The sequence below is a fragment of the Pinus tabuliformis genome, chromosome J (genome assembly GCF_031772625.1).
Source record: "Pinus tabuliformis cultivar Carrire ecotype Pingquan chromosome J, CPIR1, whole genome shotgun sequence".
NCBI classification, from domain to species: Eukaryota; Viridiplantae; Streptophyta; class Pinopsida; order Pinales; family Pinaceae; genus Pinus; species Pinus tabuliformis.
In genome coordinates, this window is record NC_142295.1 from 1,124,475,849 (window position 1) to 1,124,498,366 (window position 22,518).

General features: G+C 37.9%; 1 protein-coding gene across 1 annotated transcript; it reads left to right on the top strand.

Annotated features, from left to right (window-relative positions):
- The first annotated feature begins 20,836 nt into the window (after window positions 1-20,836).
- LOC149231027 (uncharacterized) lies at window positions 20,837-22,165 on the top strand. Its single transcript, XM_089381518.1, has one exon. The coding sequence runs from the start codon at window positions 20,837-20,839 to the stop codon at window positions 22,163-22,165; it is 1,329 nt and encodes a 442-aa protein (XP_089237644.1).
- Window positions 22,166-22,518: the final 353 nt, after the last annotated feature.

The following is a 22,518-nucleotide window of genomic DNA, read 5'->3' on the forward strand; positions in this document are numbered from 1 at the left end:
GCTCAAGTGACACTTATGGGAAAAATAAAGAAGTCATCCAGGACAACTCTCATCACACATCAGTCAAAAGGAAACATCTACTAGATAGGGATATGCAAGATCCTTAAGATTCTTTGATGGAACCCTCATCAGAAGGTTTGCCGATCTAGAAAGGAGGCAATTGTTTCATGAGGAACTCCACCTTGTGGAATTTGTGAGATGATGTTATGATGACATAAGAGATGAATAAGATCAAGGGGTTGAAGATCTTTTCAATAAAGGAAGTTGTTTAAAGAGGCCAAGATGACCTAAAGGTAAATGAGGTATATATGCTTGTATTCAATATTATAAAGTCATGTCGTATGGTTGTGGGTAACATGGATCACTACTCTATCTTGAGAAGCATTATCAAAGGAAAGTAATCTCCTCCTCTGAAAGTATGCCAAAAGGCATGGGTCACACTAGATGAAATCAACATAATATGTCCTCATATGGAATATGAGGCGATTGATAGTAATTAGAGGAACTCTGATTAGAAGCTCTTGGGAATGAAATGTGTGAAGAAAGGAGGAAGAGATTGTAGACTATGTAACCCTGGAAGAGGGAAATCAACATTTGGGACATATTATTATGCACAAAGGAGTTCCATGAGTTAAGATTGGGAACCTTGACCACGGATGAGTATGTGAAGTAGTTTACCTCTCTATTACGATATGTCCCATACATGCAGGAGGAAAAATCTAAAATTCAGCATTTTATTAGCAGTTTACCCAACTTCATGAAGGAAAAGTTAGAATTTGATTATCCTAGAACAATGGATGATGCGGTGAGAAAGGCATGTATCTGTTATCAGCAAATGAAACATAAGAATGAGGGTCACAAAAGAACCATTGGTAGGAAAATCAGGAACTTACCCCCAAACAGACAACCAAAAGTCACAAATAGTAGAAATAATCAGCAAAGAACTTTCAGAAAATTTGCAAGGAATCCGCCCAAAATCCCAACTTACACTGAAAATAGGTAAATAGGTGGAGTTAGTGAACCTGCTACTGATCAACCGCCAAAACAACCTCTACAATGTTGGGGATGTGGTTAATCTCATTACTACAAGAATTGTTCACACGGGCCAGAACATAACAGCTCTCAAATATGCAAGAGGCCTCCACATTTGGAGACGTAGCAAGGAGTATGCCTAGAATTAACGCTGCTCTGTACGGTCACCAAGTGGAATACTAGCCCACCATGATTGAGTCAAAAAGTATGATTTCTAATCAACATGTTTCTGTTTTATTTTATCCAGACGGTAGCCTAAGCTACATTAGTCCTAAAATGGTAGAGAAATGTCAGCTGCAAAGCAGTAAATTTAAGAAATCTTGGCTAATTCAACTAGCCACTGGAATGAAGAGAAGGGTGTCGGAAAAAATAGAAAAATGCCCTATAACAGTTTTAGGACAGCCCATGCATGTTGATTTGAATATACTCCCCTTAGGTTCATATGATGTATCAATAGGGATGGACTGGTTGGAAGGGTGTTTTTCCCTAGTTGACTGTAAAGAAAAATCTATAAGCTATCTCACAGAGTTGGGATAGTGAAAGGAAATTCAAGGAATCAAGAAAAACCTTAAATTATGTCCTATTATGGCTAACCAACTTGGAAGATGCATTAGAGAGGGCTACCACATTTATGTTGTCCAAGTAGGATACACAAATGATCGAAACAAGATGACTTCATTGGAGAATATTCTTGTGATTCAGGATTTCATGGATGTATTCCCTGAATCCACTAAGGTTGGTAGCTACCTTAGAAACAAGCAAATTAAAACCACTTTTGTTTTCCTTTATGAGAAATAGATGAGAGAAGAATAAAGGAGACCAACCTCTGTCTTGAGCTTGGTTCCTTGTTCGATTCCTCTCCCTTCTGATAGATCTTTGCTACTCGCTTCCTTGTCTACCTAGCTTCACAAGGCACCTGTAGAATCAAAGCAGCATAATACTATCCAAGAACATAGATCTATTATCATAAACAATATAGGACCAGATGTATATTGACCACACAAATGCATAAAACATCAATCATACAAGAATGTGGAGGAAAACTTGAATATCTTTATTGATAATCAAGAAAGAGCAAAGAGGATTACAACCAATTGTTCTGACCCAGCATCATCCTCTCAGAAAGAAGCCCTTCTTCACCTCATGAAAAGCTTAGATCACCCAAAACTATGATATTGCACCAAGAAACCAGCAGCACTTCCTTACAAGATATAAAATTCCAGCCTCCGGATCTCTAGGATGAGGGATCCATATATAGATGTTTGCAAGGGGGGTGAGTCAACTTTTGAGATTTGATTAGTGTCTTCTCTCTGATAGTTCTTGATTCCACTTGGAGATTGATGATCTCTTACTCATCCCTGGTCGAATTCAAAGAGGCAAGTGTCACAGGAGAGGTTTCTGGAAGATTCCATGCTCCTCCACCTTGTGGATTGACCCTGCCATTTGTCCCTCTCGCCCATCGCACCCCATAGAAGGGTTTTTTGACATGCATCGCACCTACTGTGTGTATTCAGGTGGGATGCAATGCACTTTGCCTATGGAGCAGGTGAAATGGTCTAGTTTTGACCAGTTCTGAGTAGTTTTTCATGGAGAACTTCTGGGAGAAGATGTAATCAGTTGACCTTGTTCTTTTAGGGGTTGGAACAACACTTTTAGGGACTTAAGAGCCCTTGGTTTATTGACATTTATGATTGGGGTTGCAGTGCCCAAAAATGTCTATAACAGTTGCCCCCTAAAGCATGAGGTCGTTAATTTGTCGATGTCGGGTGAAATGCTTTATCATGAGGATCTGAAGTTCTTTCAAGCTGGAAGGAGACCTGTAATAAGATACAATACAATACATTATCTTCATAATATTTTCATAATCTAGCTGAGGCAGGCATTCCCATGCTCAGCTTTATAAATTCATTTTCATGTACATGAGACAGACAATCGTCTGAGTGTAGACTGATGATTCTGGTAGAGCCATCATCCCTTAGATTGGATGATTATCTATGCAGCAATGATATACATTTGATGTCTTTATTTTCCTGAATATATATCGCAGCCCAGATGGATGAAACTAGATCCGGAGTCTTTAATCTCGTTCGATCTTCACTCAAAATACAAGTCGATCCATGTGAGATATGTTCTGGAGTCGAACAAGGAAAGACATCGCTTGATTACCAGCCAATGATGTAAGTTGTTAACAGGCGCGAGAGGAATCACCAATAATGATGATGACCCTCAAGGTACTACAGTACAATTCATGTGGTGTGAATAAGGGACTTGGCGTCGAACACCACGCAAAATCTTTCGGGCGAAGGCCATTGATGTAAACCTGTTGCCGGAAGTGAGAAACTTGCCATTGAGGCATGCAAGCTTCAAAGTACTGAAAGGGGTGTTCCTAGATCGACTTCTTGGATAATGAGCTGATGTCGACAAGAAGCGATCCATTATAGGAGGGCCTTAGTGAATCCCAAATCAATGACATGGAACAGAGCAAATGATTTTAATGCAGGTGAAAACGATCTGGTGATATAAGGTTCAGGGTGACGGTTATGAAAGAATGGAGCGTAAATGTATTGCAGTGGGTGAGACACAGGTGAAATCTCTGAGTGACTTCTCTTGAACATATCGGCGACACTGACATGATGGATTGCTAGAATTAACCCCAAATGTGGATGGTGTGACGGAACCATGGTGATGTGACCAGTGAATGGAACAACCCAACCCGACTCGGATGCAGAGTGAAAGTTTCATGTTCAAGAGCGACTTGCTACCAACAAAGTTTCTTCAAGTTTTCTTCCCAATTTTTCCCCAGTCATTGCTGACCAATACCTCTTTATTTTTGTCAAGCTTGAGGAGGATAACATATTCTTGTTCTATAATTCGCCCTTCGGGCAAACCCATCGCTATGTTTTAACGAGCCTAGCGATAGTGAAACTCATTCTTGTTTGTTATGGACAAGTTTGTCGCTATTAGGTTTTAACGAGTTTAATGACAAAGATAACTCGGTCCTTTTCAATTTTAGAGAGTCTGAAAAGGGACGTAAAGGAAACTCCAAAAATCCTTTTTCATCATCTAATCCCTTAAGTCCGAAAAAAGTATAAAACAATACAAAATGGATGAATTTTCGGTATTTTTAACGAGCCGAACAAAACAAGCACTCGATCTTTTTGTGTAATAATCCCTCAGGTCCAAAAAGATTAAAATCTAAAGGAGGGATAGCACTTTCGGTCACTTTAACGAGCTGGAGAGGCCAATGGCTAGGCAATCTTTTCATATTTTACGAGTCAGTTGAAAAGAGCTTAAAGGACACTCGTTTTTTGAGGAACGAGTGATAGATTCGGGTAGCAGTTGATTCCAGGTAAGGTTTGGAATTTTCCAATCACGGCAATGTTACAAGGATGGCTAACAGGATCACTCTTCGCAGCTGTTCCTCAAAAGGGGTAAACAATCAAATGGAGGTGAATGATCGGCCAATACAGAGTGGAGGTGATGATGAGAACACGACCAAGGCTTTAAAGGCTGAAGTACTACATTCACGATGGTTATTTACTGGAAATTGGTTCATTTTTTATTTTAAAATGAGCTTAAACTCTGGAGAAACATTTGCTCATTGCTTATGTTTATTTTTTAACGAGCTTGAAGTCCGCGTTAAAACTGCTCGATTAATCCAGTCATATAATAAGAATGTCTCATCTAAAAACGACATTTTTTCAAATCTTTGCCCCACATCCTTTCTTTATGCAAGTTAGGAAACGACCAATCCTACGAGTTTAAAGGGTTAGAGGACCTACAAATTTAAAAAATAAATGGTCGCTCTTTGCTTGCATGCCAAAAGGTTTGCATGCCCCCAGGTATAGTGAAATAGAGTTTCGAGGTTACCCCTCAATTTGCAGACAAAACATTTTTTTTATCGCGAAAGGCTTACCTTTTTAGGTTACCCCTCAATTTGCAGACAAAACATTTGTTCTATCGGGAAAGGCCTACCTTTTCAGGTTACCAAAGGTTGTTTTATCTGTACCACAAACAAAACACTTCTTCGGCGATGTCTACCGAAATAGACAAAGGTGAGTGGCGCAGACGCCTGCACTCACATTACTTTGACGAGGGAATCTTATTCCAGTCTAATCCCATTTTCCTAAACGGACGGTTGTGTCAGACTAGTCATATATCCCTCACAGAAACCTACCCTATACCTGAAGTTTCCCTGCCGAAGCAGACCAAGGTGCATGCCCCTTGGGTTTCAGTAATATCCTCCGAATCACTCGCGCTCATCAAGAGGATGGACTGGGGATTGATGAGACATTCCTTGTGTGAAAATACCATCCAGGGTTGGTATATGACTATTTTCTCTGTGTGAACTGGGAAATGAAAGCTGGTCTACGAGCTTGACCACTCTTCTTTCGTGCGGAAAACACATTACTCTAAAGAGTGATGAGACAATGGCTCCCATGCAATAAATATAGTCTCGTCCAAGGAGTAGATTATAATCCAAGGGTCCTTGGACTACCATTACGTTCACGTGAACGGTTTTCCCTCTCAATGTTATGGGCACATTGGGAAGGATCCCTAACGGTCCACTGGTTCCTTTGTCAAAGCCTGTTAGATTTATCATCTCAGGAAAAAGTGATGGTGAACCAAGTGCTTTCCAAGCAGTTGAGGAAAGGATACTCACAGAAGCCCCTTCATCTATGATGGTACCGACCATGACCATTCTATATATTTGAGTAATGATTCGAAATGGTACACTAGCCGGTAAACGGGGTCTATCTAGTAGATTCCAGTCGAAGGAAACAACTAGGTCGCTTGGAGGTGGGACCGAATAGATGGCCGGATATGACTCTGACGAACTTCTTTCCTGCGGTAAAGGAATGGGTAGATTGCTCCCATGTTCATCGAAGTCTGTGCTTACGAAAAGAATTTGGACGGTGTCATCCTTGTTCTCTTCGGTGACTGTATCATTTGAATATGGATCCTTTGAAGGCAAGACCAGGTCAACTGTCGCCTCGACCTTTTGACTTTCATCTGGTGTGGATTCAGATGGTTTATCTTCAATGATAGATGCTTCGGCCGACCACAAGGGCGTGTCAGCCAGATTTTCAACTAGTGACGGACTCGGCAAGAATTTCTTATATCTAGGAGGAAGTCGTAACGGTGAAACCGGACGGTCGTCCAAAACTCTGTTAGCCTCATCTAAGAAGGGACAACGATGGATGGCGTGATCGCCTTCTCACAGCTTACAAGGAAATTTACATTTTCCTTTTTGTCCAGGGGCTTCACTTTCACTAGTTTATGGTGTACTTTCAACATGATCATCAGAGGTTGACGACACCGGATTGTGCAAACGAGGAGATCAGTCCCTTAAGATCCGAGGGATGCAAGGACAATCTCGATGATAGGGGTCTCCTTTGCAAATGACACATGGCGATTTAGGCCTGGTTAGTGCAGTGTGTGGATTTTCGCTAGACGATATTTGGTTGCCCCTTTTCGCCTTTGGCTCCTTCTTCTTCTTCTCTTTCTTCTTCTTCTCAATTACTTGATTTTTGGCTTTACCAGCTTCATCAAGCGAAGAGGAAGGAGGAGAGGAAGAATTGGATGAATTAGAGGGTTGGGGGGTAACTCTGGAATCGTTTAGTTGCTGACTCGATTGTTCAGGAATCGCGGTGTTCTGAACGACGGAGGTTGAGAAGAGCCACATGGGCAAGCCAATTGTCAATCCCAGAAGCGACAATGTGGTCATATGGGGTGCACCAACATCTCCCCAAGAGGAGAAGGGACTAGGATTTCCTCCAAGGGGAGCTCCTTGGTTGGTGGACTCCATTTTCCTCAACCTAAGACCAACGTAGGAAAGGTGATAATTATTCCGTTTAAAATAAATTTTAGATGCTTTGACACAACTTGTTTTTTCAATTTTTAAGAGTCGAGAAAAAAAAAAAAGATGACTCTAGTCACCTTCGATTTTTAATGAGCCTGAACTGACAAGTGCTCAGATGGACCTTTTCCGTTAAGGAGTCTGGAAAGGAACGAAAGGGACTGCTCTGGAGATCTAGACAGAGGGATTACCAAACCAATCGCAAAACTGCAGAATACTTTTTACGGTACAGCAGTCAATCTTCCCGAATGTTGTGTTCAATGCATTGTGATTGATGGGGCGGCAGACACGGCTTACTATGGATAAAGGATTAAGCCTATTGTGGTCTCCCAAAATATACTCGACGGTATGTGGGAGCACGAGTCCGTACTGGCACTTATCGTCTCAAAGTGGAGGAATCACCCAACCAACAGTGAAAACAATAGTTACCAGGCTTTACGACGCCGGAATACGTCTCTAGCCTAGACTTCTAGATGTTTTGTGTTAGGTTCCAAAGCGTTTTTAGATTCATTAAATTTATTTTATTGTTGATCTTGCTTAAGAAATTTGCCTTTCAGGTTCACCGCATGATGTAGATGTACAATTCCTAAAATGCAATGTAAGATGATGAACAGTCGTTCAATATTCTTTTTGCAAATGAAAATCCTAGCTACTAAGGAAAGAGAGATGGCGTTCTTTCAAAAAAGACCAAAGAGCACACACTATATGCACTGTCCTAAATCAAACCAACAAACAGTGTAAATGCGAATGCACATGCATGTATTTTTTTCAGCCTTCTTAATATGTGAATGATAAAAAGAAAGCTAATGCACAAAATCTGAATTATTTTTCAAAGAGACAATTACTAACAAGTTTCTTTTCAAGACAAAATGAGGACAATGACAACACTTTGCGATTTGGAATGAAAAATTGCTTTCGACACTAGAAAAACTACTAATTCAGATCAAATACAAGAGTAACAGTGTAATCGACTATCAAGAACAATCAGATTCTCTTCTATGACTGAAAACGACACTTGCGACACTTTCAAATTAAGAAACGACAGTACAATTACACTACTTCTTTGTAAAGGAGAACTGAAAATGACTCAAAATACATAAAAAAATTTACAGTTCTTTGCACAATGGAGGCGGAATAACAGCAAGGAAGGGGGTTTCAAATTGAGGTGTACTGACTATAGGCAGCAAAACTCCTGAATAGAGCTGAAAAGAATAAACACATAAACCAAAATTTAGGAACAAGGCCTTGTCTGATCAGTGCACCTGTAACATAGTGAAACTGAAACGCAACGCACCTACTACACTCGGGAAGTGCGAGGAATTTGAAGTTCACAGAACAGACAGTGCGCTGGATTAGGGACGAGACTTTGATTGGGTTCGGGGTCACAGTTTGCAATTCAGTTCAGGGATTTAGGCCGAGAAAGTGGTAATCAGTAAATCAATCATAGGGGTAGATCTAAAGAGGTTACTAGAGCCACCACAAGGGCAATTAGACAGCTTGTAAATCAATTTTTTAATTCATAAACAAAACCTAGAGATTGACTAAAGCAGCGTTGATCTACTTTTCACTTGCATAGCAAATGCAGTTCGAAGGCTAGCTGGCTTGACTTCAAGCTCCATCTATAAGTTTATAAAGTAAGCAAATGTAGATAAACAAACTATCTATTCGCTCCCCAGCGGAGTCGCCATTTTGTTATCGAGAATAGTGTCTATGCAGAGCTGCTAATCCCACTAAGGCTGGTAGCTACCTTAGAAACAAAAAAATTAAAACCACTTTCATTTTCCTTTATGAGAAATAGATGATAGAAGAATAAAGGAGACCAACCTCTTTCTTGCGCTTGGTTCCTTGTTCGATTCCTCTCCCTTCTGATAGATCTTTGCTACTCACTTCCTTGTCTACCCAGCTTCACAAGGCACCTGTAGAATCAAAGCAGCATAATACTATCCAAGAACATAGATCTATTATCATAAACAATATAGGATCAGATGTATATTGACCACACAAATGCATAAAACATCAATCATACAAGAATGTGGAGGAAAACTTGAATAGCTTTATTGATAATCAAGAAAGAGCAAAGAGGATTACAACCAATTGTTCTGACCTAGCATGATCCTCTAAGCAAGAAGCCTTTCTTCACTTCATGAAAAGCTTAGATCACCCAACACTATGATATTGCACCAAGAAACCAGCAGCACTTCCTTACAAGATATAAAATTCCAGCCTCCGGATCTCTAGGATGAGGGATCCATATATAGATGTTTGCAAGGGGGGTGAGTCAGCTTTTGAGATTTGATTAGTGTCTTCTCTCTGATAGTTCTTGATTCCACTTGGATATTGATGATCTATTACTCATCCCTGTTCGAATTCAGAGAGGCAAGTGTCACGGGAGAGGTTTCTGGAAGATTCCATGCTCCTCCACCTTGCGGATTGACCCTGCCATTTGTCCCTTCTCGCCCATCGCACCCCATAGAAGGGTTTTTTGACATGCATCACACCTACTGTGTGTATTTAGGTGGGATGCAATGCACTTTGCCTATGGAGCAGGTGAAATGGTCTAGTTTTGACCAGTTCTGAGTAGTTTTTCATGGAGAACTTCTGGGAGAAGATGTAATCAGTTGACCTTGTTCTTTTAGGGGTCGAAACAAAACTTTTAGGGATTTAAGAGCCCTTAATTTATTGACATTTACGATTGGGGTTGCAGTGCCCAAAAATGCCTATAACAGCTGCGGAGGAGGGTATATGGCTGAAATGACTGGTTGGTCGGTTAGGAATGGTATTGAGGTGAAAAAAGACCAAGGAGAAGGTGTAGACCAGGAGGGATGAGCAAGGGGGCCCCAAGAGGGAATGGACATGTTTTGGTTAGGGTTGTAATATGCATAGGATGACCCTTGCATGCCCTCTTGGTACGCTCGAGGCGCATGAGGTCTCCTTTGATTTATGTAGCATAGTTGTTCAGTCACCCCTTCAGTTCCCTGATACATAACTTTTAGTTCAGGTAGAGAAGGGCACTTGTCTGTGGAGTGGTTTTCTTCACAGACCGAGCATATTTCTATCAGGTTTAATGGAAATTCATTCCTAGGGTGCCTCCTTGTGCATCTAGGGTAGAAGATGGCTAATTCTCTCTCTGCTTCCTCTTGCTTTCTCTTGATGTGCATAGTGTCCATCTATAGGGCAAGGGTTTGCAACATTTCACTCTTGAAATCTTCCAACATATTTCCAATTTCACCTTTTATGGATGTGTTGGAAGAGGATGAGTTGGCCATTGGTTGACTACCCCTACCCTTTTTCCTAGTTGCCCTAGAATGGTTCTTAAAGATAGTCTTGATATCTTCATAGGGTAGCTGGTAGATTTCCCCTCCTACTAGTAGGTTTAGGGTATCCAGAAGATATTTCCTTACCCCCAGGAGAAGGACTAGCTTCAGTGACTCAAGATCAAGTGTGCACCTGGCCCTTTTGTAGCTAAGTTGGAATATTTCTTCATAATCCTCTAAGGATTCATCATGCCCCAAGGTCATTCTAAAAATTTCCTCTTTAGTGTCTTTGGACTTGCAGTAGTCTCGATACCTGTTTTTGAAGGCCTACTACATCTGAGCCCAGGTTGTGATGCTATCCACAGGTAAACCCATGAACCAGCGCAGTGGTGCATCTGTGAGAGTGGATGGGCATATTTTGAACTTCAGATCATCAGTGGTGTAATCATAAGTTCTGCATATGACAACGAACTCAAACAAGAAAGTATCTGGATCTTCTGAGGTCAGGCCATGGAAATGAGGAAGAGAAGAGGGGATTGTGTTTTTCATCTTGGTATCCCCATTAGTTTTTCTAATGGGAAAATCACCCTCAATTATTTCTCTATCCCCTCTGTCATTTCTATTTTCAGCCATTGGTTCAGTTGGAATGGGTTCTCCTTCTTCTTCTCCCCCAGTAAGCTCTTCAAAAATATCTCGTTGGTCGTCTAAGGGGTCCTCCAATTCACATCCATCGAAGAAGAGGGAAGGTTGGTTGTTTGAAGTAGTGGGGGTATTTGGTAGAAATTTTCCTAAGTTATCCCTATTCCTACGAGGCATGAAAGAAGTGTTTTTTTTTTCAAGCTTTGAGACTAATTGAAAAATTGAAATAACAAATTGAATGGAAACTAACTGCAGAATGAAATCACACTTGCAGAATGGAAAAGAAATCAAGCCAATTTACAATTACTTTTGCATAAATGAATCTAATAGCAGAATGTCAGAGATAAGAGATGGAAGAAAGAAAGCAAAAATCACATCTTACTCGGACGCCTCCCCGACAATGGTGCCAAAGAGTGATGAGAACCAGTATTGCATCAATGATGTTGTAACTCCTAGGCCTACCAAATTTACCTTATCAACCCAAGGTTCATACAAACTTTGAGGTGATAGTGTTGTTAAACAAGCAGATGCGATGGGTCCACTCTTTGTCATTGTTGAGCTGGTGATAGACCACTATGGTTTCTCAAACCAACCTTCTATTGTTTCAGAAGAAGATTGATTATCAGTGAAGAAAGGGGATTTTTTCACTAATTGGGAGAGTTGAAATATTGTCTACTACAGTAAGGAAAGACTGAAATCAATGCTTTAAACACACCACTCATCTAACTAATTGTTAAGAGATATTACTTCAAAATGATTCTAAGCTAACATGCGTGTAATCCTAACTGTCCTAGGCATGCAATTTGAAATAACCAAACATTCTACATTTGTGCATATGAATGAACATAATAACTCTTTTTTTTTTTTTTTTCCTTTTTTTCCTTTTTTATGAAAATGTGAAAGCTAAATTTTCTTGGTGATGTGGTAGGTGGGCTAGAGATGGTGGTGAAAGGTCAGATGGCTTGGGAGGAAAGTAGGGGTCTTCTCCTATCTTCCTGGAATCTTTTTCCACAAATCGACCTCAAAAAAGGCCATTACAGGTCGTCCTACACAATGTCCTAATGCTCTTACAGGATCTGGTCGATAGAAATAGGAGTGATTTGGAAGGTGGTATAGGGCTTAGGGAAGGTGACTGATTGAATAAATAAGGCAAGGGAGTGGCTAGGACTTCTTTAGAGCTCAAAAAAGAGTTTGTAATATGGTTGGATTTGCTCAACAAACCTGGAAATTTGTGCATATGGAATGATGAATTGGTTCAGGGACATAGTGGATTTTGGTGATCATGGATGGATGAAGATAGGTTGGGGTTGCTGGCATGAGATCTTCTTGCGCTATTGAAATTCCTGCAATACATACATCACTGGCATTTATCCATGAATCATGTCAAACAAGAAATATTTTCAATCAACTTAAGAAAACATAATTTCATTATCTAGTTGCCTAGTTCATGCATGGAAATACTTGAAGAGTACTGTGAAACACCATGATATCTAATACAGAGCTAAAGATATTAGGAATGACAATTGAAACCTATTCTTGAAAACTTAAAAGATGCTCGACTAAGCAGCAAAAACCCTAACTTCCATAAGAAATCAGAATTCTGTCTTTTTGGGGCTGAATAGGAGTTTTTCCTAAAACCATGGTCCTTGGAGGGAGGAGTGAGGCAAAATCCACCTGATATTAGCCTTTTTGGTATTCCCTTATCTTTCTAACCTACTGCTAAAAAAATTCACAAATGGAAGCAAACTAATCAAATTCACAACTACTTGCAATGAAACGATGCTAAAACCAATTCAACAACTAATCTATGAAATAACCTAAACATAAAAGTACAAGAAGAGGGGCCTTTACTACTAGGGTTGAGCCCTAACCCAAGAGATTCATCCCTCTAAGTCAACTCAGTGTTGGATTAAGGAAATGCTCATTTTCATTATCATATTATAAAAATTACATAACAATGTTTCGCCACAAGACTTGAACTCGAAAACGCTTAGTGCTTTTACATTAAAAAAATATGAATCCTAATGAGGCTCTAGGCCTCCTTATTTATACAACTGAAGTCTCTGACAAATTCCTTAAATCTAGGGAGGCTTGGCTCCCAAACTCAATATGAACTGGCTCTTAACTATCACTGGCTCAGCTGCCCATGATCTCCATGACTCCATTGCTTGCAACTTCGATCTAATAAGATTTGATTGAGGAATATTTGAATGAGGAAGGATTTAATGAGGATGATCTATCTCTTATAATCTCTCCTCCTTGTCTCATTCGAGTTTCTGCCCTTAATTACCAAAAATTTCCATGATTTTCTCTCAAAAACCTGCAATCAATTCACATTAGACCACTAAACATAACATCTTACCTTTACTCATCTCATTAATAAAAATATAATTAAGACATGTAGGGAATTATGAGAAAAGTTGATTTTAATAAGCTTGGAGGTGTATTAAGGTCCATATAGTTACCCAATGATGAGGCTCATCACCGGTTTTGGCATGATACATGGTAAATACTGAGGGAGGAGTCTCGGTTTAGGGCCTAGTGATCCAGGTTTGGATTGCGTTAAAGCGTGAGAGACTGGTTCTGATTTAGGGCCTAATTGTCCGAGATTGGATTGCGGAAAGGCCCGAGAGACAAGGAGATAAAAAATTCCTCAAAGATAGTGATGGATTTTAGATGGCATTCCATGTTTGGTTCGGTTTTGATTGGAGCACCGATTTTGGTGTGATCGCGGTTTGGTGAGGATGGAGGTAGTTTAACCTCTGGATTCCCTTGGTTGATTTTGGATTGGTTTTTCCATGAGATCCCACATTCATGTGTGGAATATGGCATGGGGGTGACTAGTTGAAAGAAAGATCTTATTCAACCATGTCTACGGTTGGGTGGTACGTGGAAGTCCAAAACCTGGTCGGATTTAACAATGATTAATGAAAGCTAACTTCTCTTTATTTTGCAGTTATTTATATATGGATTTAACTGGTATTATATCTCTAATATTTACATAGTTTTACGGTGGTTATAATCATGGTTAACTGACTAGTTCATGTCATGGTTATTTCATGTATTTACTTCTAAATGTTAAAATGATGAATGCATGAGCTAATTTATGTTATAAAAGTTCAATAGAGAAGGTGGTGATCCTTATTATCATGTTTCATAAGTGTTTTTAGTCATTCATGCTCTATCTTGTCTCCTAGACCTATAGGTTGCATTGATGCCAAGTGTTTGACAGAATGTCAGTGCCAGTTGGGGATGGTCAGGCTTAGTCCTCAAGTTGATTTCTGGTTTATTAGCTTTGTGGTCATGTCTCTAATAGATTCTAAAAGTTATAACAAGTTCTGGGAAATGGCCGAAATTTTGGGTTAGGAAAGTGTCATGAATTCCACAGAAGTTGGCACAGGTATGTTGAGAAAAGTCCCTAGATGCTGGCTTGCAGGCTTGTGAGAGAATCCAGAGGTCCCTAGAAGTTGGCATTCCTATAGCATGAGAGCTTCCAGAGGTCCATAGAAGTTGGCATGCCTATAGCATGAGAGCTTCTAGAGGTTAAGAGTCATAAACGATCAGTGGGAACTAGGGGCAGGATATATGAGTGGCTAATATGTATCCTGGGGTTGTTATTGCTGATGTGTAAGGCCTATTTGATGTGTTTTGTCGATTTCAATTTCCTTAAGGTCACCAAGGAGGTTGAATCCCTTATAGTGGCCTCTGTCGTGACATGTTTACACCAATTGGCCAGTTACTTGGGTATATGTGGGAGGAGGGCGATTATAGAATAATTACAAGTAACAGGTTGCATGTGTGATTTCCTAGCTAGTTTATGAATGCATGGTACATGGATGTATCTATTTGGTTCTCTTGTTATCATTGGAATAAGTTTTTCCAGGTGTGACAATTTTTTCATCCTTACCTTGCCATTTCTGGATAGCCATGGTGTGATGTGGTTCTTTTTCTTGGTTAAGCTTTAGATTCCAAATGGTTTTGGAATCAGGTGAGGTGGTCCTAGGAAAATTCCCAAGGGTCTGGGAATCCCTTCACTGGTTTTGGTGAGATTGCAATGAATCATGATTTTGGAGATGGGAAAATTTCTGAAGGTATTGGTGAATAAATATGGAGGAATCCAAGCCTGTTATGGGCTTAGTGATATCTTGACCGGTTTTGGCACGATTGCAGTAAAGCCTAGTCGTTTATGCTTTTCTTTGGGCCTAGGAATCCCTTGATCGATTTTGGTAGTATTGTTGTAAATCCTGGTTGTTTATGCTCTTCTTTGGGCTTAGGACTCCCTTGACCAGTTTTGGTAAGATTGCAGTAAGTCCCAAGGGTTTAGGTAGTTTGATCTCTATGAAGCCCTGGTATATTTGGTCTTGAGTACCACATTCATGCTTGGGATATGGCATGAGGGTGATTAGCTAAAAGAAATATTTTTTTCAACCCAATATATGGTCAAGTTCTATGTGGAAGACCTTAACATGGTTGGCTTTTGCATATGTTAAAAGTAGCTCTTTTCCTGTTGTATTACATGAGTATTTGTACTTGCTATTATGTGCCTTTGATGGTTGTTCTATCATGGTTATTATTCTGGTTATATGTTGGTTATAAGAATGGTTTCATAATAGGTTATACCTATGGCTCTTTTTGTATTTGATTTATTGATGATTGGTTAATGAATGCATGAGCCAATAGATGTTGTTGCAACTATTATGAGAGGGAATTAGACCTTCTCGATGATTCTCAGATAAGCATCAAACCCCTATCTTTAGATATGCATTCATGACCTGTAGATTTCATGTTTTTGATGTGTTTGAAAAAATTACTATCATGGATAGGCCTGGTTAGGTCATGTTTATGGTTCAAATTTGTATATTTATCTGTTTCATTGGGTTACTTATCATTCTAAAAAGTCTCATTGAGTTCTGCACAATGGTCTCAAGGTTGACCTAGAATTTAGGCTCAAAATTTGGGACTGCACCCTCTGAACTGAACATTTAGCTCATAACCATTTGAAACTAGGATTATGCATGCCATTTGAGGCCCTCAACCACATCAATGCCTTTTCATGCATTCGGTTGGGAGCCCACGTTAGTAAACGTTTATTCCAACTCAGGATTTGGGCACTCTGAGTGGTTGGTTGGCTCTTAGGTGTCTTGTAGATTCTAAGGTTCAGGGTAGTATGGTTCAAGTTTTTCGATTCCAATTCCTTAACTGTATTTTTGAGGCTGAGTAATGTTATAGTATCTCTAAGGTCATGTCTACCCCAATAGGTCGGTGAAAGCAACTAAATGTGGGAGATGGCGTTACAAGGAACCGATTTATATTTTTAGTCTCATACAACTCGTTCAGTGTATTCGAGGTTACATTAGATGCCTTATAGTCACGAACGTGAGTAATTATATTATCTTTCTTATATATTCTTAATAATACACTTACTTTATTCTCACGCTTCTCTGAGCTGTGCCTTCGACAAAACTTGGTTTTTCTTCTTCTCCCTTTGTGATTGTCCAAACAACATATCCTTCCATCAGAGTCTGCAACATAAATTCCAATTGACATAATTTGAGCAATCCAACTTATTAACCTCATTCAGGTAAGTCTCAGGTAGATTAGTCATTTTAACAAAAAATACCAATCTTTAACAATGCCCGAGTTCTTGCTCCGCACTTCACAAGCATCACCAACAAGATCCAAATATATAAATCCAAATCAAAACTAATATATAAATCCAAATCAAAACTAGAAAGAGACTACAACGAAGAGCACACTTCTCTCAATAGCTTCAAAATCGAAACTCAATTAATATCATACACAAAAGAATGAAGCCTTATAAACAAATATACATGCTTCTTAGACTTCAAAACAAATATACCACATGGCTACCATGAAACCCCATTAAAGAAAATATGAAGCCCGAGACAATAAACCTCACAAGGAGGGAACATGGTGTCCAATCCCACCCCTCATAGTCTCCATGGAAATCCGGGAGGAAGAAAAAAATGCAGCTGCGAAAGCTTAGTGGACTGTAAATGAGATGACAGTTATAAATTAAAAGAATTGTGGCTCATCACACTTTTTGATGCATAGATCGTGCACTATAAAAGAAATGTGGCTCATCTCAATTTTATTTGCAGCCTCTCCTTAGCCACACTATCAATCTCATAACATCTCCACCTCTCTGCACTTTGACACCTCCCTTCTCCTCGATGGCTCACTGCTGGTACACAACACGAGCACCATGATTAATAGATGAGCCAAAAGTGATACTATTGTGTGATATTTGGAACCGACTACAGGGAAGAAGTCATGCCTCTCCCGGGTGTGGTTTCACATTGCTGATTAGTCCACTTACCAGTTGTATTAAAAAACTGAACATAAAATTATGATCGGGGTCTCCATATGAGCAGGCATTTCACCATATAGTTGCGCTATTCAGAAACTCAACATAAAATTTTGATCAGGGTCTCCATATGAGCATGCATTCCATTGCAGAGATTACCCAATAATCACAGTTGAGTTGAGTCAAGTTTAAATCCTACACGCACTGTCGTCGGTTACCGAGTTATCAAACTGAATCAATGCATGTATTCATGACTTTCTCCTTCCACATTAGTCATAGCATGAAATCACCAAATCATAAATTGACTCTGTAATCACTAAAACAACGCGACAAGCGTTGATCTTCTACTTGGTTTCACTAGAAATATAGATCGACAAGTATGATCTCTTATGGGAATGGTTAAACTCAAGATTTATCACCATCCACGTCTGTCCCTATCACAAGCAATCAAGCCACACCAAATAGTAGTGAAAGTAATAACAAATAGAGCATAAGTAAATATTTTTATTAAAAATACAACTTTTATTTTATATATATATATATATATATATATATTATTAGAATTCATATTTTTTAGTTTTATTTTTTATTTTTATTTTTAAAAAATAAATGTCAATTTTTTATAAACATAATTTTTTTACATATTTTTTTATACTAAATTATAAAATATAATTATAATAAATGAAAAAAATCAAATACCGGTTAATTAACAAGGTCGTTCTGGCCTAGTAAAAAAGTAATGAAACTATAAAATCATTATAGTTACTTAATATGTTTTGTAAATTAATCTTTTGGTTCACGCTTAAAAACCTATGGGAGAAGAAATTACACAACACCCGAATTGTTTTGAATAGTAATAAATAAGAATGTTACCATGCAGGAGTTGTCAACCAACCAAATTTTTGTTTGTTTGTTATAATTGTTTTTTAATTAAAATGTACTAATAGTCCCAAAAAAATATTGAAAATATATATGAATATTCAATATATAACATATCATATACCATTTATATATCACATTTAATATTTTAATTTAATAATGTTGTTTAATAATTGTCTAATTTAATTTACTTTATATGATTAAAGAAAAAGAAAAATTATTTCTTGTTGCCAACAATCTCTTTTTTTGTTAAGGCATAAATTGATTCTATAAATAGAGAACCTTTGATATAAGATAATTACATACTTTTCTATTTATTAAAATTGGATAAAGAAAAATTCTTTGGAATTACAATTTGTATTACTTAAATTGTTATTTAAAAGATTAATTATCATCTACCAATGTTAAGATTCCCTATTGACATTTAATTTAAAGCAAATTCTGGTCATATTGACATTTAATTTAAAGCAACATTTTGTTTAAAAATTTAGAAATAGAAGAATAGTATTTTTTAAGCCTATTAAGTAGCTCACTAGGACCAAATTGTCTCGAGATAAATGGAAAAAGTTAATGACTTGTAACTTTTACCCAAAAGTTCTACTACTCTACTCATTTTAATAGCATGCAGCGAATCTGTCGAATTGTATTGAAAGCCCAAAATCAACGATTTGCATCCGAACGAGATGATTATAAATGATTTTAATTCCATTTATTTTCGAGTGATGATGTGACAGGACAAGTATAGGAATGACAGCGGCGGTAGAAATAATGATAGCTTAATAAGATCTAATCTGTCTGCACCAATGAAAAGATGAATAAATAAAATTTTTAAATTTTTAAAAATAAATTATATTAATTTTCTAATATTTACCTTTACATATTAGATATTGCTAATTTAATTTTTAATCAAAGCTGATTAATTCAGTTTTCAACGTATTATGGAGTGCCTAATACCTCTGCCGCGGCAGGAATATGTTCCTCGGCTTCATCTCTACACTTCTTTTTTTTCACTTTGGCAATTGTCTTTATCAGGGATATGTTCTCTCGGGCTTCATCTCTACACTTCTTCGACCAGAATCAATTTAAAGAATGGGTTAGATATTTTATTGCTTGTACAAGTTTGATGATAGGAAGTACAAGATTCGATTATTGATTTGATCTTTATTCTTGATATTTCAAATTATAATAATTTATTTATTTGTTTTGTTTTATCTTTAGCTTTTCTTTTAATTGTTGTTTGTGACCGGTACTGTATGACAGGGGCCGCGGAAATAATCATAGTTTAATAAAACCCAATTGCTCTGGACTAATCAGAAAGTGAATAAATAAAATTTAAAAATAATTTATATTAGTTTTCTAATATTTACCTTTACATATTAGTGGTTTAATTTTTATTCAAAACTGATTAATTCAGTTTTACCTCTGCCGCAGCATGTAATAAGACAACATATAGATTTAAGCTATTGAATGGCAACATATCAAAACAATCAAATCCTTACTCATAGCGTTTACGGACCACGCTACTTAACACTTTCAGTGTCAACTATGAATTCGCACTAGAGAAACATGCTGTCTTTGCAAAGTTTAATATTTTATTCGAAGATATATTTTTTTCCAAATTTTTCCAAATTCAATTGTTTGTAAATGTGGTGGTGGAGGATTTAGAATTATTTTTGGGAAATTATAATATTATATAATTATAGAGCGTTAGGTATTTTATGGTAAAAATGTTTCTTTTTATAAATTTGATGGTCAAAATTTAATCAGGTTAAGCATTGGTGTAGTTTAAATTGGGTGTGATCTCTAAGCCTAGTCAAGGTTGCTAAAAGGTTAGGTATGCCACGCATCTTGGGACTCACATTAAAGTGTTATGGTGAAAAGGTCACTTGTTCAAACACCATGGGCAAAAATGCAGCCATGCTAAGGGCTGGTGTGACTTGAACCAATGTGATCCCCTAGTGATTTTGATGGCTTAAATGTCCATTGGTTGAAGTGAAACCACACGTATGCCAATCATATTTAGACTCACATTACCTAACCAAAAAAAATATTAATTACCTAACCAAAAAAATATTAATTTAATAAGAAAAAATTAATATATAATAATATAGTGAAATTTATTTCATATAATATAAGTGTTTTAAGTTTTTTTTTAATGTTATAGTTTACTTATTATACATTGCAAATTTTTATAATCAAATTTATTTTGAATTTGATAAATATTTTTAAAATTCATAAATTTGAATTTTCTATATTCTAAATGTCCTGAATTTTTTTTATGATATTGAATTCATATATATATAAATAACTCATTTTAAGTAACAAAATATTATGATTTCAAAAAAAATTATAACTCTATCCAAATCCTGAAAGTCTTTTATGATATTAAATTAAAATTCATTTTAAGTAAAAAAGTCATAATTTAAACCAAAATTATAACGAGATCCAAAACGTGAAAGTTTTTTATGATAATGAATTGAAAGTGTTTTTTTATAATATTGAATTCAGAGTTGAAAACACTCATTCTAAGTAACAAAATATCATAATTTAAACCAAAAAAATCGTAACCCTATCCAAAACCTAAAATAGTTAGAAGTTGGATTAAAAAAATCAAATTTTAATTTTAAAAAAACACATAAATAGTCACACTCTCTCAACAATCGCAGTTACACTTTCTCAATCGCGTGAACAGTATACGGCGATATTATATATTAGTGACTCATACATCTCATACATTTCAATTTGGAGATGGATACAACTGAATAGGATTCTGCATAGTTTCAGCAATAATTTCCATCGTGCCCAATACCGTCATATACTGTTCCTCCTTTGGAATAGAACGGGATGGCAGAATCGTCCAAAGCTATAGAGCCCGGCTGTGATCGACTGAAATCTCCTTTGTGCTGTGAAAAGGAGACCTCTCTGGACAAGAAATTGAGAAACATCGCCTTCAATCTAGCTCTTATCGAGAAGGCAGCCACCACGCTTGGAACGATGAACTTCGTTTGGGCTACTGCCGTTCTGCTTGGAGGCTTCTCACAATCATTAGAAAGTATAGACTTCTGCTTCGTCAGCGTAATATTAGGGGTAGAGGGTCTTCGCATTTTATGCCGACGCAGCGAGCTGGCGACCCGTCGGTCACAGTCTCCCGATTCCAGGCTCACATTAAATTTAATACATCTGTATTCGCTTGTGATACAAGAACTTTCCGCCGTTGTATGCATCCAGTTGGCTGAGTCACGTATAGAGAAGCACCAGTACGGGAGCGACGATAATATGAATCGAAATCGGGCTCTCAATCTTTTCTACTGGCTGTCCATAGTGGAATCGATTCTGACTCTGCTCGGATTTGTTGTCAGATTCTACCTCGTGCACTCATCAATTCTTGGCAAACGGTTTGTTGCTTGTAAGAAATTTATATTCTCTCTTCTCGTACGACAAAGTTGGCGTTGCGCGTTACAGGACAATGGCTTAGACGATTCTCAGTTCAATACGGTTCTGGGTTATTTCTATGAAACATATTCTCGGTGCATCAATGGAAGCGTTTTCGACGGCTTGAAGATGGATTTTCTGTCATACAGCGTGGAGCTGCTGCAGTCCATCGATGATGATGAACAACTGGAGGGTGCTCGACTACTATCCATGCTTCTGAAGTCAGATCGGCTTCGTTCAGAGAAGTTGGGAACAATACCAGGCGTGCTGGAGAGGCTGATCGAGTTGCTGAATTGGGAGAAACCTCAGGAGCAGGAGATTCGAATAGAGGCTGGAGAGATCATCTGCAAATTGGTGGAGGTACCCCGAAATCGCATTCGGGTGATGGTCCTTCCTGAGTCGATGGAATCCATAACCTCCTTTCTGTACGATAGAAACAAGATTGAAATTCATTCGACTAAGTACCATGGTCAGTTCCCAGATAAAAAAATATATAAATACTCAGATTTCACTGTGCTGGGGCTACGGATATTGAAAATCTTGGCCAACTACCCCGACAACTGCGCTAAGATCGGAACCAACAAAGGGCTACTTTGCACAATTATCGAATTAAATCCAGAGGCGTCGGAATCGGAAATCCTAGGGCATTTGAAGATCACGCCGATTGAGACGCTGGCAAGTCTGGCTCGCAAAGAGGACGTCCCTGAGAACATCGAGGTTACCAGTGGCTTTGAAGCTTAGCATTCCGATGATCCTAATTTACAATCGCTTTCGATTCAGGTTGATTAGATCTCGCTACTTTTTCATTAATGAAAATAAAATACTCTAATAAGTAATAATTATATCGCGCTGTAATTATGAAATCTTCCATTAGCCTGAATCTACGAACAAGGTATAGCTATAGTTAAATATTCCTCATAAGTTGTTCTCTATTTTTCAATCCAAAGGAGTAGTCTCATACTCCGACTACGCGTTTTTCAATTAGTGAAAACAAAACGTTGTACTACAATTCCCAAGTTTATGGCGCTGTGGCTGTCGTTCTGGATTTAGTATTACATCAATTTCCATTGTATTGCATTTTGTAGAAACAAAGT